The sequence below is a fragment of the Cyanistes caeruleus genome, chromosome 18, assembly GCF_971803275.1.
Source record: "Cyanistes caeruleus chromosome 18, bCyaCae1.hap1.1, whole genome shotgun sequence".
Taxonomy (NCBI): domain Eukaryota; kingdom Metazoa; phylum Chordata; class Aves; order Passeriformes; family Paridae; genus Cyanistes; species Cyanistes caeruleus.
In genome coordinates this window covers 11,679,093-11,693,804 of record NC_141718.1, presented here as the reverse complement: position 1 = coordinate 11,693,804, position 14,712 = coordinate 11,679,093, and the positions used below count along the sequence as shown (strand labels likewise).

General features: G+C 48.9%; 2 protein-coding genes across 2 annotated transcripts; both read left to right on the top strand.

Moving 5' to 3' along the window:
• Window positions 1-1,611: 1,611 nt before the first annotated feature.
• Window positions 1,612-3,759, top strand: MIF (macrophage migration inhibitory factor). Its single transcript, XM_086855772.1, has 3 exons — window positions 1,612-1,745; window positions 2,498-2,670; window positions 3,492-3,759. Exons 1-3 carry the CDS (start codon window positions 1,638-1,640, stop codon window positions 3,556-3,558), a joined length of 348 nt encoding a protein of 115 aa, XP_086711898.1. The 5' UTR covers window positions 1,612-1,637; the 3' UTR covers window positions 3,559-3,759.
• Window positions 3,760-4,860: 1,101 nt separating this feature from the next.
• DDX51 (DEAD-box helicase 51) lies at window positions 4,861-13,869 on the top strand. Its single transcript, XM_086855733.1, has 16 exons — window positions 4,861-4,920; window positions 5,108-5,484; window positions 5,878-6,122; window positions 6,226-6,376; window positions 7,036-7,181; window positions 7,518-7,589; window positions 7,772-7,878; window positions 8,418-8,526; window positions 8,896-9,041; window positions 9,717-9,909; window positions 10,521-10,636; window positions 10,727-10,843; window positions 11,762-11,863; window positions 12,123-12,186; window positions 12,386-12,520; window positions 13,322-13,869. Exons 1-16 carry the CDS (start codon window positions 4,898-4,900, stop codon window positions 13,346-13,348), a joined length of 2,130 nt encoding a protein of 709 aa, XP_086711859.1. The 5' UTR covers window positions 4,861-4,897; the 3' UTR covers window positions 13,349-13,869.
• Window positions 13,870-14,712: the final 843 nt, after the last annotated feature.

Sequence of the window (14,712 nt, the reverse complement as noted above, 5' to 3'; positions counted from 1 at the left end):
GAAAGGAAGATTTGCATACAAATATTTATTATTAAAGCCCTTGGTCAGATAAGATCATTTGCTTCCAAAGTAAAATAAAAGACTGAGTATTTCAGTATCCTGAAATTCTATAGTTAAGTGTATTATGATTTTTTTTCTGGACGAGCAAACTTTATCACACCCCTGTTCTGAACTCTATTGTTAACATCTCTTTGTGTCCCTACCACAGCTTTGCTTTGCAGCCACAGACTTTTTAAATACAGACCTACACCTCAAACAACAAAAATGCTTTGTTGGGATAACAGATGGAAGTTGCATTGGTGAAAGCTTTTCTTAGGGAGGCAAAAGAGAATGAAATTGCAGATTGTGTGGCAGCAGAGCCAGGGGCTGCCACTCTGGGCCTGGCAGGCCACAGGACAAGCACACCAGTGGTGACATTGCTCTCAAGCTTTTCTCCCTGCACAGGTAGAATCCCCACCCCACCTCCATGCAATAAATCTGTGAGGCAGGAAGGTGAGAGGAATAAATGTGACTATGCAATGGCAGGGAACTGAGGATATCAGAGGGAGGAAACTTAATCGGTTCTTAGTCACTTTCTTAAGCACTGTTAATCACTAGAGTAAGAAGTGCTCCAGCTCTCAGCATTATAACCTGTGTCACTCCAATGTATTCCCTTCCCTTACTCCTCATTCAGAGCCATGAGTGTTCACATATGTAACATGTACGTATGGGCAGGTTTTCCAGCAGCAGCAGCAGCGCATGACTGCTGTGTGTGAAATGTCTGGGTGGAGAGGGCTCCGGGCCTGATCCTCTTTAGCCTCCCTGTGAGTCATTTTGTGCAGCAGAGCAGCGCTGCCGCCGTCGGGACAGGCAGGAGTCAGGGGAGGGGAGCCGTGCCCTGGCAGCCTACGTGCATCACATCACACAGCCCAGCGCAGCGCTCGCCTCTGCTGCCTCTCGCCTCCCAATAGACACGCGCCACTTCATTCCTAAGCAAAACAAAATTCACTTCTGCCCTTTTCCAGTAGAAAAATATGATCTGAAGACGGGGAGGCTGAGGAACAATAGGTAATTTTTAATTTGATTGAAATAAATTAGAGAATACGTTTCTAACTACACCGAGCTAAAGCTGTACACAGTTAAAGCAAAACCTCTACAACTGTTAATTGTGCAAAAGAAAAAAATTCTCGGAGCCAGGGCAAGTAAGTATCCCTTTTCGCAATTGCCAAGCAGAGGCCCACATCCCTCTCTGGGCCTGATCCCGCAGAAACCAGTGGCAGCGCTACAGCGGTAGTATCACATGTGCTGGTCACGTATGAGCTAACCCAGCGCGCCCGGACTCCGTTCCAGGAAGGAGCCTGCAACAAACCCTCAAAATATGTTCAGCAGCAGTAACAAAGCCAAGGAATAACGGCGGAGCGGGCAGAGCCCTGCCGGAAGGAGCCTGTCCCCGGAGGCGTCCGCTGCCGCCCAGGAGCCGCTGTGTGGTGTGACCCCGCCCCGCTCCCTGCCCTCCCTGCCGGGCGGAGCCACTGCACGTCCGGGGCGGCCCCTCGCACTAAAAGCGCCGCTGACGCCTCCGCAGCCACTCCGCTGTGCTGCTCCCGCCGCTCGGGTACGCTTCCATCGCCGGCCCCGCCGCCCCCGCCGCCGCCACCATGCCCATGTTCGCCATCTACACCAATGTCTGCAAGGACGCCGTGCCCGACAGCCTGTTGGGCGACCTCACCCAGCAGCTGGCCAAGGCCACTGGCAAGCCCGCGCAGGTGAGGGCGGGCGGCGGGGCCGGGAGCGGGGCGAGCACGTGCCCGGCGGGAGGGGCGGCCCTGGGCCATCTCCGCTCTCTCTCGCTGCGGCGGCCGGGCCGCGGCCAACGAGGGAGCAGCTGCGGCACAGCGCGGCTGCCCCGGGGGAAGGAGCTTGTGCCCGCCGCACCCGCGGTGCTCAGCCTCCCGATGCGCGGCCCCTGCCTGGAGTAGCAGCCGGGCCTGCAGGAGCGCGGCGCTCACGTAGCCGGGGATGTGCTGCGCCTGTGCCGGCGGTCGCGATTCGAGCGGCGGAGCCGCGCAGAGGCTCGGACAGACCGAGCGCTCCGGGCGGCTCCCGGCGGCTCAGCCACCGCAGCGCCCCAGGAGCCGAGCCCGATAAGACCGAATCTCTGCCCGGCTCTCCGGCAGGCCCCGCGTCTCGCTCCGTGATTTGGGGATGCGGGCTCCGGCACGCATGCACAGGTTTTGGGCCCTTCTCTCGCTCCGCCCCGCGCGGTGGCGAGGCTGTGGCGGGCAGGAGTGCCTGGCTCGCCGGCGGCTTTGTGCACCATAACCGCGTTCCTAAAGCTGAGAGCCGGGCCGAGGGCCGGTCCTGAGCCTCCCCTGGGCCTGGAAAGTGCGCAAAGGCCAGCACTGAAGAGCTGCCTGACCCAAATACAACTGCCCTGCTTAGAGTTGGTACCTAAAGCAAATTTTCGTCTGGAGAGGGCAGTTCAGACAGCCTGTAATGGAGTGTTTCCCTCCCGCAGTACATAGCTGTGCACATCATACCTGACCAGATGATGTCCTTTGGGGGCTCCACTGATCCCTGCGCACTCTGCAGCCTCTACAGCATCGGCAAAATAGGAGGGCAGCAGAACAAGACTTACACCAAGATGCTGTGTGATCTGATCTCAAAGCACTTGCACGTATCTGCAGACAGGTAAGGCTGGGACACAGTTTAACCATATTTATCTGGCTTTCTGAAACTGCTTTGAAAAGACTATTTAAAAATTTAAAAAGCCAAGAATAAGTCCACGTGTTTTGGAAAATACCAAGTGATTGCTTGCAGCACTTTCACGTCCACAGAAGAATTTGGTGCCTCTTTCCCTGGAGTGTCCTCTGTTCAATGGCTTTCTGCTCTGAGAGTAGGGAGAAACACCAGAGCACTGACAAGTTGTCCAGTGTGTCTTTTCCTTTGAGGTGTGATGTCTTATCCTCTGGGGAAACAAGGCTGAAAACACAAGCAAGGAGTAGTAACAGGCTGGAGATGAGAGACAAAAACAGAAGCCAGCAGGCTGTGAGCAGCTCCCTTGCAGGCTGCAGAGTTTGGGAGAGTGTCTGTGTGCAGCTGTGAAGGATGGGAAGAACCTGGTGCTGTGAGGGTTGAAGGGAGACCTGCAGAGCCTGGCTTTGAGGGCCTGCTTAGCTCTGCAAGGCTGCCAGGCTGTGTGACATGTGTGAGGAATTGAGCATTGCTCAGAAACAAAAAGGGCTGATCTCTGGAAATCCTTGACAGGCTGCTAAACAAAAGCTCTCCGGTGTCTGGACAGTCCCTGACTGCAGAAGAATTTGAGTTTTAAAACAGAAAAAGTACAATTTTAAGGACTGAGAAATACCGGCTGTGTGAAGGCTCCACCAGATTTTTGGTAAAAATTAAGCTTGCTCTTTTTTCAGGCAGAAGAATGGGAAGCACTCTCCCCTGTTGTGTTGTCATGACTTACATAAATGAGTTAATAAGGTCATTATTTCCTCCTTCTGCAGGGTCTACATCAACTACTTCGACATGAATGCTGCCAACGTGGGCTGGAACGGCTCCACCTTTGCATAGAGCTCTGCTGTCTGTCTGAAGAGGCTGTTCCTGGACCTCCCCTCACCATGCCCTGTAGCAGAGACCACGGCACAAATGGCCCCGTGTTGCACTCTGAGCACTCTCACAGATTGATGGCTCCTTGCTAGTGTGTTTAAATATTGCTGCTTCAACATTCCTCTGTTTTCTCTGTGTAGAAAACAAATAAAGATTTAGAAGTAAGCTGTGGTGGTGTAGGCTTTGGCTGGTTGGGGATGCAGTTGCACAATTGCTAACATGTTTTGCTCTGATCCTAAAGCAAACAAAAGGAATGTTTTGGGTTTGCCTGTGTTTCTTAGACACATTATTTCACACTGTGGTGGTAGTCCCTGGGGCTGGCTTGTGACAGCACTCCAGTGATTTTTACCCTGCTATAGGTTCAGGGCTGCTGACCAGGGTTGCTGATCCAGGTTTGTTTTTGGACTGTGTCTCCTATTGCTGCAGTCCTTGGAACAGCCCTGTGCTTGCTGCTTCAGGGCAGCTTTCCTCTGAGGATGTGCCACCTGTGTGTGACCAAATGAGCAAGGAAGGAGAGCTTTTCCTCGCTGAGGGGAAATGCTGTTATCCACATTGCTGACACTGCCCGCTCCAGGCAGCGGGGATGGCCCTCAGTGCCGTGGAAGCTCTGTAGGGCCTGCAGCACTGTGGGGAGCTTCAGCGTGCTCTGCCAGCCTGTCCCTCACGGGCGCTGTGCTCTGTCCCTCGCTGGAGCTGTGCTGTGCCAGCCTGTCCCTCACGGGCGCTGTGCTCTGTCCCTCACGGGCGCTGTGCGCTGTCCCTCGCTGGAGCTGTGCTCTGTCCCTCGCTGGAGCTGTGCTCTGTCCCTCACCGGCGCTGTGCTCTGTCCCTCACCGGCGCTGTGCTCTGTCCCTCACCGGCGCTCTGCTGTCCCTCACTGGAGCTGTGCTGTGCCAGCCTGTCCCTCACGGGCGCTGTGCTCTGTCCCTCACGGGCGCTGTGCTCTGTCCCTCGCTGGAGTTGTGCTGTCCCTCGCTGGAGTTGTGCTGTCCCTCGCTGGAGTTGTGCTCTGTCCCTCACTGGCGCTGTGCTCTGTCCCTCACCGGCGCTCTGCTGTCCCTCACTGGAGCTGTGCTCTGTCCCTCACTGGAGCTGTGCTGTGCCAGCCTGTTGCTCACTGGCGCTGTGCTTGTCCCTCACCGACGCTCCGCTGTCCCGCCCTGAGGCTCCCGGGCTGGGTTCCCGCCTCTCCCCTCAGGGGGTTGCCCCACCCCGGCCGGCAGGGGGCGCACCCGCCCCGCGCCTTCCGGAGGTTTCCCCGGCGAGGCATGATGACGTCATCCCCGCGCGGCGCGGCGTGGCCATGGCGCTGTTCTGTATCCGCAGGTACCGCGGGCACGGCCCCGCTCCCGCTCCCCGCTCCCGCTCCCCGCTCCTGCTTCCCTCCTGTTCCCCTCCTGCACCCTTCCTCTGCCCCTGTTCCGGCTGCCTCAGCCCCGGGCTGGGCCGGGGTGTGTGCCCGGAGGTCTGTGCGGGCGGTGGTGCCTGAGGGGGTTCGTGTGGGCTGTTCCAGGTACGGCGCGGAGCACGAGCGGGAGGAGGAGGAGGAGGACCGGGCGCGGGTGCTGCTGGAGCGGCTGCAGCAGCAGGCGAGGGCCCGGCAGCTGAAGAAGCAGCGAGAGGCGCAGCCCCAGGGAAGGGAAGGCCCAGGGGGCGAGGGGCTGAGCCCCGGGGGGGAGCCCGGCGAAGGGAAGGGAAAGAGGAAGAAAGGGAAGAGTGAGGAGCAACCCAGTGCTCTTAGACAGAAGAAGCTAAAGACAAAACAACAGCCCCGCAGCTCTTCGGAGGAAAGGGCTGGTACTGAGGAGGCAGCAGATGGCAGCAGCCCCACAAAGAAGAAGAAAGCAAATAGAAGAAAATCGAAAGTGCAGCGAGAGAGGACTGAAGCAGGTAAGGATAAAGTGAGGCTGTAGGATTTCAGTTCACTGTGGTTGACTCTTTCCACAGAAAAGTGGACACGAGTTTCCCTTTGAGTACCTTTCCCAGTTTACTTGATTTTCTTTTCATCTCCTTAATACGTTCCAAATTTCTTTTTGTTTTAAGGAAAGGCCCTGTATTGCAAACTTTGAGGATCAGTTTAGTGTAAGGGGAGGAGGGAAGCATGCACATCACCTCAGTCTTGTTGCATCTATACCAACAAAGCAATGTTTGACTTCTGCACTTGGACTTAGGAAAAAGGAGCTTGGAAGTTGTTGCTTAAGTCCTGTGTTGTAATATTGCCACATCCCTTTTCTGTGGTATGCTCTGATCTGTAGCATTGTATTGCTGTTATCCAAATTCCAGATTCTGAAGAACACGTCAAACAACAGGAAAACAAAAACAACTTTAAAAACAAGTCTAATAAAAGGAAGAAGACAGATGAGGAAGCACAAGGAGATGAAACAGGGAAGAAAGAGAGCAGTGAAAAAGCTGAAGGAAATCAAACTACAAAGGAGGAGCTGCCCTTAGTAGCCTCAGGGGAAGAGGCAAATTGTCCACCTTCCAGTATGATGATTCTGGGAGACTATGAGGAAAAGCCAGTGCAGAAGGTAACCAGCTTGACTGAATTTTGATGATGGTTAGGAAAAGAATGCTTCTTACATTCTTCATTTTCCATATGGTATTGCCATACTCTCCTTTCCCTCGCCTCAGGTCCAGCCCTTCTTACCACAGTGGCTTGCTCAACCCAAACGGGTGCAGAAACGCATCAAAGATAATCTGTGTCCAGTCAGAGACGTCCCAGGAATCCATCCCCGGCTGCTGAAAAAGCTGCAGAAGAATGGAATAGAGTCCTTTTTTCCAGGTGCCTTGATAGTGCTTTTGTTTCTTTCTAGAGGGGTTTACAGAGTTCCTGCAGTCTGGTGCTGGATATTTTATGTAGGCAGTGAAGTACAATACAGGATGAAATGTAATGCATGAAAGTGATTGCAGCAGATTTAACCTTCCTTTCTCAAAGTTTTGTTTAGGCTGAGTAAAAGTCTGTTACCTACTCATAAAGACAGCTTGGAGTAATGGCTCAGAGCTGCCCAAAGAGGGAAGTCTTACTTAGGTCCTCACAGTCTTCCTCCTTGTGGAAGCTTGTGTTTTAGCTCCTGATTTTCCACCAGCTCTGCTGCTGATCAGAGCTTTCTGGAAACTCATTCAGCTCATTAAAGCACCAGAAAAATACCCAGAGAAAAAGAAGAAATCTTTTTGTTTTCTGGTATTTTGCCAGTTTTGCAAATAAGTGCAATAAATGTTGGTTCTTAAATCGATTAAAGGACAGCTGGATGCAAGGATAAGGATAGAGGGTGACCTTAGTCCCACTGAGCCTGGAGACTTAGGCTGTGTCAGAGGCTTGTCAGGGCTATGTTGGGAAGCCAGCACACATATTCTAACTTCAAAAATGCTTTTCTATAGCATTTTTAGTTATTGGTGAGTTCATTAAGCATACAGTTTGTGTTTATTTCTGGTTTTGCTCAGTCCAGGCAGAGGTGATTCCTGCCATTCTCCAGAGTGCCTCCAATGGGTACCTGATGGGGAGGGGAGGATACCGCCCCAAGGACATCTGTGTCTCAGCACCCACAGGCAGTGGGAAGACCCTGTCTTTTGTCATACCCATTGTACAGGTGAGTTTATCCTCAGGGAAGTGTCTCTAGGGGAAATGCTGGCGTTGCTTTTGTTCAAGCAAAACCTGAACTCAAAAGTAGGTCAAAAAGCCAAGGCATTTGTGGATATAAGGCGTCAGATTTTCAGCTCAGAGCTGTCTGAGGGAGCTTCTGTCAGCATCCCACTCCTTTTCTCAGACAGCAGGCACAGCGTGAGGAGTTGGAAGAGTGGAGGGAGAAAAATGGAAACATAAAACTGTGAGAATGTGTCAAGCCCATCTTCTCTTGCTAGATTAGGCTCAAGAACTCTGCTCTCCCCTGTTCTTTCAGGGACTCACTTGGCCTTTATTTTGGCAGGTTCTGTTAGATCGAGTGGTTTGCCACGTACGAGCTCTGGTTGTTCTGCCCACCAAAGAACTGGCCCAGCAGGTATGTGGCTCCTCACTGGCTCTGAGCAGAGCTGGGCTGAGGGACAGGCTGGTGCAGCCAATCCTTTGGCTGTTCTGTGAAGCATACTGAAGACCTGCCAGTGGGTTTGATGCTGTTCATGCAGTGGAAAGTATTTACTGCAGCTGATTCTGTGGCAGCTGACAAAACCCATCTCTTTGCAGGTGAGTAAAGTGTTCAACGTGTACACTGATGGGACAGGTCTGAAGGTCGTTTTGATTACTGGCCAGAAATCTTTTGCAAAGGAGCAGGAGATGCTTGTCCAGAAAAAGTAGGTTAAAAGGTATTTTGACAAGGTTTATAGAGATTGCAAGCTAATTAATCTCATTAAGGTGGGGTCAAGATACAGATTATTGCAGCACAGCACCATGCTATCATGATTTTGGGTAATGGTTTTATATGCTGGACTCTGGTGGTTCTGTCTTTGTCACAGTGCTTGTTACTACCCTCATTTTGTCATTATAATGTTTTCCTAGATTTTTGGGGCTCTTCACCAGCAAATGCTCAGAATACAAACGTTTACCTTGTGCCCACGGGTACATATGACTGTGTGGGAGTTTGCTGCAATTAAACTTTTTTGAAGAGCAATGAGGAATGACACTTTCTGTTTAAAATAAGACAGCACAGTGGAGACTGGTGTTCAGTGTCCACCACTGCCCCTGCATGCTCCCCAGTGTCAAGTCCATATGTGAATTTTGTTATTCCTCAGTTAGTTGAGTGGTAGGAAAACCTTAAGGTCTCCTTCTTAAGGTCTCTGCTACAGGCTTTATTGTGAAGAGAGACTTACTGATGGGCTGCTTGTCCTTTCAGAGTGACAGGCTATTGCAGCCTGGCTGACATTGTCGTGGCAACACCAGGGAGGCTCACAGATCACATTAACCAGACCCCGGGCTTCAGCCTGACACAGCTTCGCTTCCTGGTGAGTCACCTCCACAGCTCTCCCATCTGAGTGCAGTGCCTGCTACAGCAGCAATTCCTGCTTGCTTCTTGTGTGGAACATAAATACCTCTCTGCTGGAACTGTTGTGTGGGCCTGTCTGCACTCCAGATTGTGCAGGGAGCAGTCACAAGATGAGATGTTTGGTTCCAACTCGTGACACCCAAGCATCCGCCCACTTCCCCTTCTCTCTTAGGCTCTTGCAAACTTGGAGTAAGGATGGGCAAGGAATGCAATTCTATTGACTAGAAGCTTCCATTATCATATGTTCTGGCTCACTGGTTACAGATACAAAGGAAAATAAAAGCTCCCAGTATTTAACAAGTGGTGGTTTTTATCCTTGTGAATTCAGATTGTGGATGAAGCTGACCGTATGATTGATGACATGCACCAGAACTGTCTGAACCAAATTGTCAAAGCTGCATTCCGAGGAGAAAATGACTCTGGCTCCAACATGCTTTTTCAAAGAACCAAACCAGGGCCTGTAACAGCAGCCAGGTAAGTTGCAGAGTGCATTTCTTTGAAGTGATAGTATGGACAGCAGCACCTGGATGTCACTGCCCTGCTCCGCTGTACACTGCCACACACACTCTCAAAGCTTGATTCCTCTGACAAATGTCTCAGAAGAGAACAGGGCAGTGAACAGCTGATGCCAGAGGATGTCCTTCAAACTCAGTATTGTATTCTCCAGGCTTTCCTTATTTAGACTAAAGGAGCATCAAAAGAATGCACAAATACTGCAAATCTGTGATCCATTTGCACAGGAACTATAGTAATGCCTTCTGGTAAAGCTGAGTAATGGATTTGGAGGAAAACTCTTGAAATTAACTATCTGCAGCTGCTGTTTTTGTACAGCAATGGCAGAGATGTCAGAAACTGAGATGCATGGCCAAGGGAAAACATGACTAGAATGAGGACATGGGTAACCAGGGTGCAGGGACTTGAGCAGGAGTGATGGATTGGGGTTGTGCACTTGACTGAGAATGCTCACCAGTTCTGTCTGTGAGCTCCACCATAAAACAAAGGTGGAAAAGAACCTACAGGAAGGGCCCAGGGCAGGAAAAGAGCATCAGAGAGCATTCATTGCTTCCATTATATCATGTGAAGGCACTTGGGGTGAAACTCCTTTGCCCCATCCTTAAAAGCCCAGTTTCTGTGTGCTGTTTCTTTCAGTTCCTGCTCTCCTCAGATACCCTTACAGAAACTGCTGTTTTCAGCCACACTGACCCAGGACCCAGAGAAATTGCAGCAGCTGGATTTATTCCAGCCTCGTCTCTTCACGTCTGTGTATTCTGAGAAAAATGGAGATGGAACAGAAACTGAACAAGATACTAATAATAAATACACTCTCCCTGAGGGGCTATCGGTATGATGTGAATTCTTTTGAATAAGTTAAAATTGAAGATGTGTTTAATTTGGGACTATCTAGTTGTGGTTTCACCCTAAAACAAATATGTCTTTCCTGTGTTTCCTTGCAAAAGTGGTTTTGGGAGTATATATGACCCAGAGAGCTGTATCTTTACACATTTGTTTTCTCACTACATAATGTTCATTTGGTTAAGACTCGATTATTATTTTAATTATCTCTCTTAATGTGGAATTAAGTTTAGCAGCAATGCAGAGTGGAACTAGGGAGTCATAATAATGTAGTAGCACCTATCAATTGTCCTTATGTCTAACATTCATTTCAAGACATGTACATACAGGCCAGCCTGTAGGCAGGAAGGTAGTGCATGTTGTTACTTGCCCTGGAGCTGTAAGAGCATTAGAACAGCTCAGGTCTCCTGTCTCCATTTGTGTTGTGTCCTGCCAGCCTGTTTCTTCTAAAGAGGGTGGCATTATGGCTCTGGTTTTGCTGCTGTTAGTCAGCTATAAAACATGCAAGCCTGTGTAGGTCATGGATGAGTAGTGGGTTTCAGGGAAGATAGTCTTGGCAAGAAGTAATTTCTCTCTGAACTCCTTCCCTGTTGTCTACAGCAATATTACGTGCCTTGTGACCTGAATTCCAAGCCTTTGCTCCTCTTGTATTTCATGCTGAAAATGGAATTCACCCGCGTGTTGTGCTTCACCAACTCCAGGGAAGCCTCTCACAGGTAAACATGAATGAGACCACAGTTGCAGGTATCTGTCAAGGGATCTTACAGAGGTAGGGCAGTGACAGTTTCTCTCCTGTTTACCTGCAGGTTGTTCCTGCTGGTTCAAGCCTTTGGTGGAGTCACGGTGGCAGAGTTTTCTTCTCGGTTAGCTCCAAATGAGAGAAGGAGAACCATGAAGGAGTTTGAACAAGGAAAAATACAACTGTGAGCATATTAAACTAGTTTCCTGTATGTTTTCCAGCACAGGCTGTTTGCAGTGTAAAAAGCTAAGCAGAATTAGGACACAGTTACATGGGGTCCTCTAAAACGGAGTATGCAGGAATCTGTTGCAGAATGGGTGTGAGACTTGGACTTGAGTCTTTGAATTGTTTATCCTGTTCCAATCTAGCTGCAGTCTGAATTTCTGTGTGGTGTTTCATAACAAGCAATAAATACAAATGTGTGCCCAAAACACAAAGGTTTGCAAATCTGGAGTTTAATGTTTGTGCTGGGTATCTGGTACTTGCTAGGGCAGAAATGGATGTTGGTGCTGAAACTGTATTTATTGTTAGAGCTTCCTACTGAAGCAATCCCTGCTCAGACTGGCATACAGATCTACTTCTCTCCATGTGTTTGATTTGCATTGTGCTTTTGGTAGCAATATGAGATTGTATCTGTAGAATGTCTCTGAGGAAAAGGTAAATACTTATTTTCTGGGTGTTCTCTGTATCCAAACCTGGTGTATAAATTCCTCCTTGACTACTGGAATTCCTTACCTCACTATTTGTGTTCCATGCTTGTATGGAATGCTCAGATTCCTTAGAGATTTGTGAGCTCCAGTGAGCTGGGAGGCTTCTGGCATGCTTGGAGAACCTGGAAACACCCAGTAACTTCTGACATTCAGCAGAGGGTGACAAGCCTGTAGTGATGCTTGGAGGTCTGTGGGCAGCTAATAAGGCCAGTGGCAATTAGGAGTGACTTGCAGTGCTGCTGCCAGGCTTAGAGGCAGAGGTTGACTGTCCAGTTTGAACAGAGACTAGCCAGAGTTGTGCTGTGTTCACTTGTGTTTTATTTGTGTCTGTAGTGCTTGAGATGTTACCTGAAAATGACTATATATATATATATATACACATTTACAAACAGGTTAATCAGCACAGATGCCACAGCCCGAGGAATTGATGTTAAAAGAGTGAATTATGTGATAAACTATGATGCACCACAGTTCATCAGGACCTACATTCACCGGTGAGACAACAGGAACAAAATGAAGATGTCTGAGCTTGGTTTGTTTTGAAATATTTCGCAAAGGTGACATGCACTTAAAAGGGCTTTTAGCTTTTCTTTTTACTTTAATACGCAAATAGTTTTCTAGCTAAAAACTAAGCTGAGCATTGCTTGGAATCAGACTTTCTTAAAACTGGAGAATGTCAACATCAGAATCTTGGAGTTGATAATGGCAGTGACTGTGGGGCTAAACTGACTTGAAGCTACTTTCTGTTTTCAGGGTTGGAAGAACAGCTCGTGCAGGAGAAACAGGTGTTGCTTTCAGCTTGGTCCTTAGAATTCAGGTATGTCTTTGGTGTGGGATTCATTTGATAAGGATAATAAGGAGCATAAGGATCATAAACTTCCCACCTTTTCCAGTCAGCTGAGCTTTTTGCTTGGAAACTTCAATTATTTCCTGCCTAAGCAGCATGTTTCCAAACATGCTCATTTTCTAGCTGATAGGCAGTGGGGTGCCTCATCTCCAGTGTCTGTTCTGTGCAGGAGCGGCGGTTCCTGCAGATGTTGAGGGATGCTGGCATCCAGGATGTAAAGAAACACCCAGTGAAAGGCAACTCACTGAAGCCATTGGTGCAGCAATATGAGGGAGCTCTGTGTAAGCTCGAGAAGACAGTAAAGGTAATTGAAATGGGGAAGAAAAGAAACTGTACAAGTTGCAGTTTGATTTTTTTCTTGCAGTTCATGCTTAGCACAAGTATTAGTGTCCAGGATCCTTTCCTTTGTCTGAGACAGTACAGTTCAGTGTGAAGGCAACATTTGTGGGTGCATCGTTATGGAATACTCAGAAAGGGTGGGGAGGGGAGAAAGAGATTTCCTGTCAAAGTTAGGCAGTGTCCTGGAGGGGTTTAAAAGATGTGCTGGTGTTGCACTTGGGGATGTGATTTAGTGGTAGGTTTGGCAGTAAATGGTTGGATTCAATGGTCTTATGGGTCTTTTTCAACCAAAACAATTCTGATTTTTGGTGGGTTTTTTCTATTCTGCCCTTCTCTTTACTACCTCTGTAGCTGGGGTATTGACAGCTACCCAGAAGACTGCAAGCAAAATACAAAGATTAAACCTTTTGTCATGACAGAGTTTAAGACTTTATGTACAGATATCTTCAGGCCCTTTTTTGTACAGCAGTGTGAAGTTGAGAGCTTTGAGACAAAAGCAGGGTAGCATTTACCTTGCCAGACGGGTGGACTAGGGATCCTTAATAGACTTTGTGCTGCATGATTTGGGCAATTGTTCTGCTCTCTAATATGAGAATTTACAAATACCTGGCCCTGAAAAATGAAGATTTTGAGTTGTAGACTAGGAATGTTTGAGAACTGGGACAGAAAGGATTATTAAATTGTCCTGTTCCTCCCTGAAGTCCCTTCTGTGTGACTCTGAGACAGGGGCATCTTCAGTCACCTTCTCAACTTTAATTTTGAACAGAACGAGCGAGCACAGAGACGAGCCTGAATGAATGGAAGCTGAGATGGCTGAAGCTGCTGCGTGGGACAGGCCATGGACTGCTCCCCTACACAGCAACACTGAGTCATGGTCCCTCAATGGTTGGTTCCTCAACCTTATCATATCTGAAGTCAGCTATTACAGGCCTTTTTCCTCTTTCGAGGACACTGTGGACAGAGTTCAGTTACTGGTTTAAAAGAGAAAAAAAAAAAAAGAGATGACTTTTGAGATACAAGTTGTCTTGAAGAGGACTTTGCATTCTATCCTGCTGGCATATGGAGAATTACCACCAGCTCTTGAGCATAGCCTGATGGAAGTGCTGTCCTCCAGTGGTGAGGGCTGGGCCCTCACTGCTGTGCTGGGACAATGGTTCTGTCTGTCTGCAAATGCATAAACACCTGTGTAGTGCCTGTAGCAGAAATGTGTTTGAAGAGCTGTTCTAGGCTGCAGTGACTCCAACTTTTAAGTAAATATTAAATAATATATATATTTTTAAAACAGTGTCTAATAAAGATTCTTGGGCTCGGGAATTGGACTTGACGATCCTTGTGGGTCCCTTCCAACTCAGGGTATTTTATAATTAGGGATGAAGATATTAAGAGGACTTTTCACTGTTACAGGCTTGTGCCTTGTCCTTTTCTTGCCTATGTTGTTTCCTTCCAATGTTCTGTGCTAGAGGTAACAGCAGGTATTATTAAGTGTAGATTGATATTAATGCAAACTGAAATGTCTGATGTCTAATGTGAGTATCCTGGAGCCAGCTTGTGTCACTGCAAGTCCTAAGTCTGTATTTGACACATGCCATGGTAATTTTAGCTGCAGAGCTGCCATATAGCTGTGGCCTGCAACTATTCTCCAAGGGTTGCTTTTCCTCCATCAGGAATGGCTCCAGCTCTGGCTTACTTTTTGGAAAAGCAAAATAAATGTACACATTGGCATTAGCAATAAATGCACACATTGGCATTAGCAATAAATGATTGAAAGCTGGGAATCTTGAAGGGATGGGTTTTGGGAATGGTGGTTGAATGTTGTGAAGATAGGAGCAAGGTTGTTTCACAGCAATGAAGCAGTGTGTGTTCTCCTGCTGTGAGTTCTTGTTCTCGAGTTGTTTTTCCATAGCACATGTGTCTGGGCTGGTGCTGGAGTCACAGGAATGGAAAGTCCTCTTGTGCAAGAGCTGTGATCTCCCACGGGCAAAGCCAGCATCTGCCTCTCGCATCCCCTCAGCCGAGCTTTGGCTTCTTTATCGTTAAGGGGAGTTATCGGGACAAGCCGATAAGCCAGCAGACGGGAGGAGGCAGAGCCCAGTGGAGACTTTGCCCGGGTGGCACCAGGCCTGTCCTGTGCCAGGCACCGGCCCCGGGGGAGCCCCG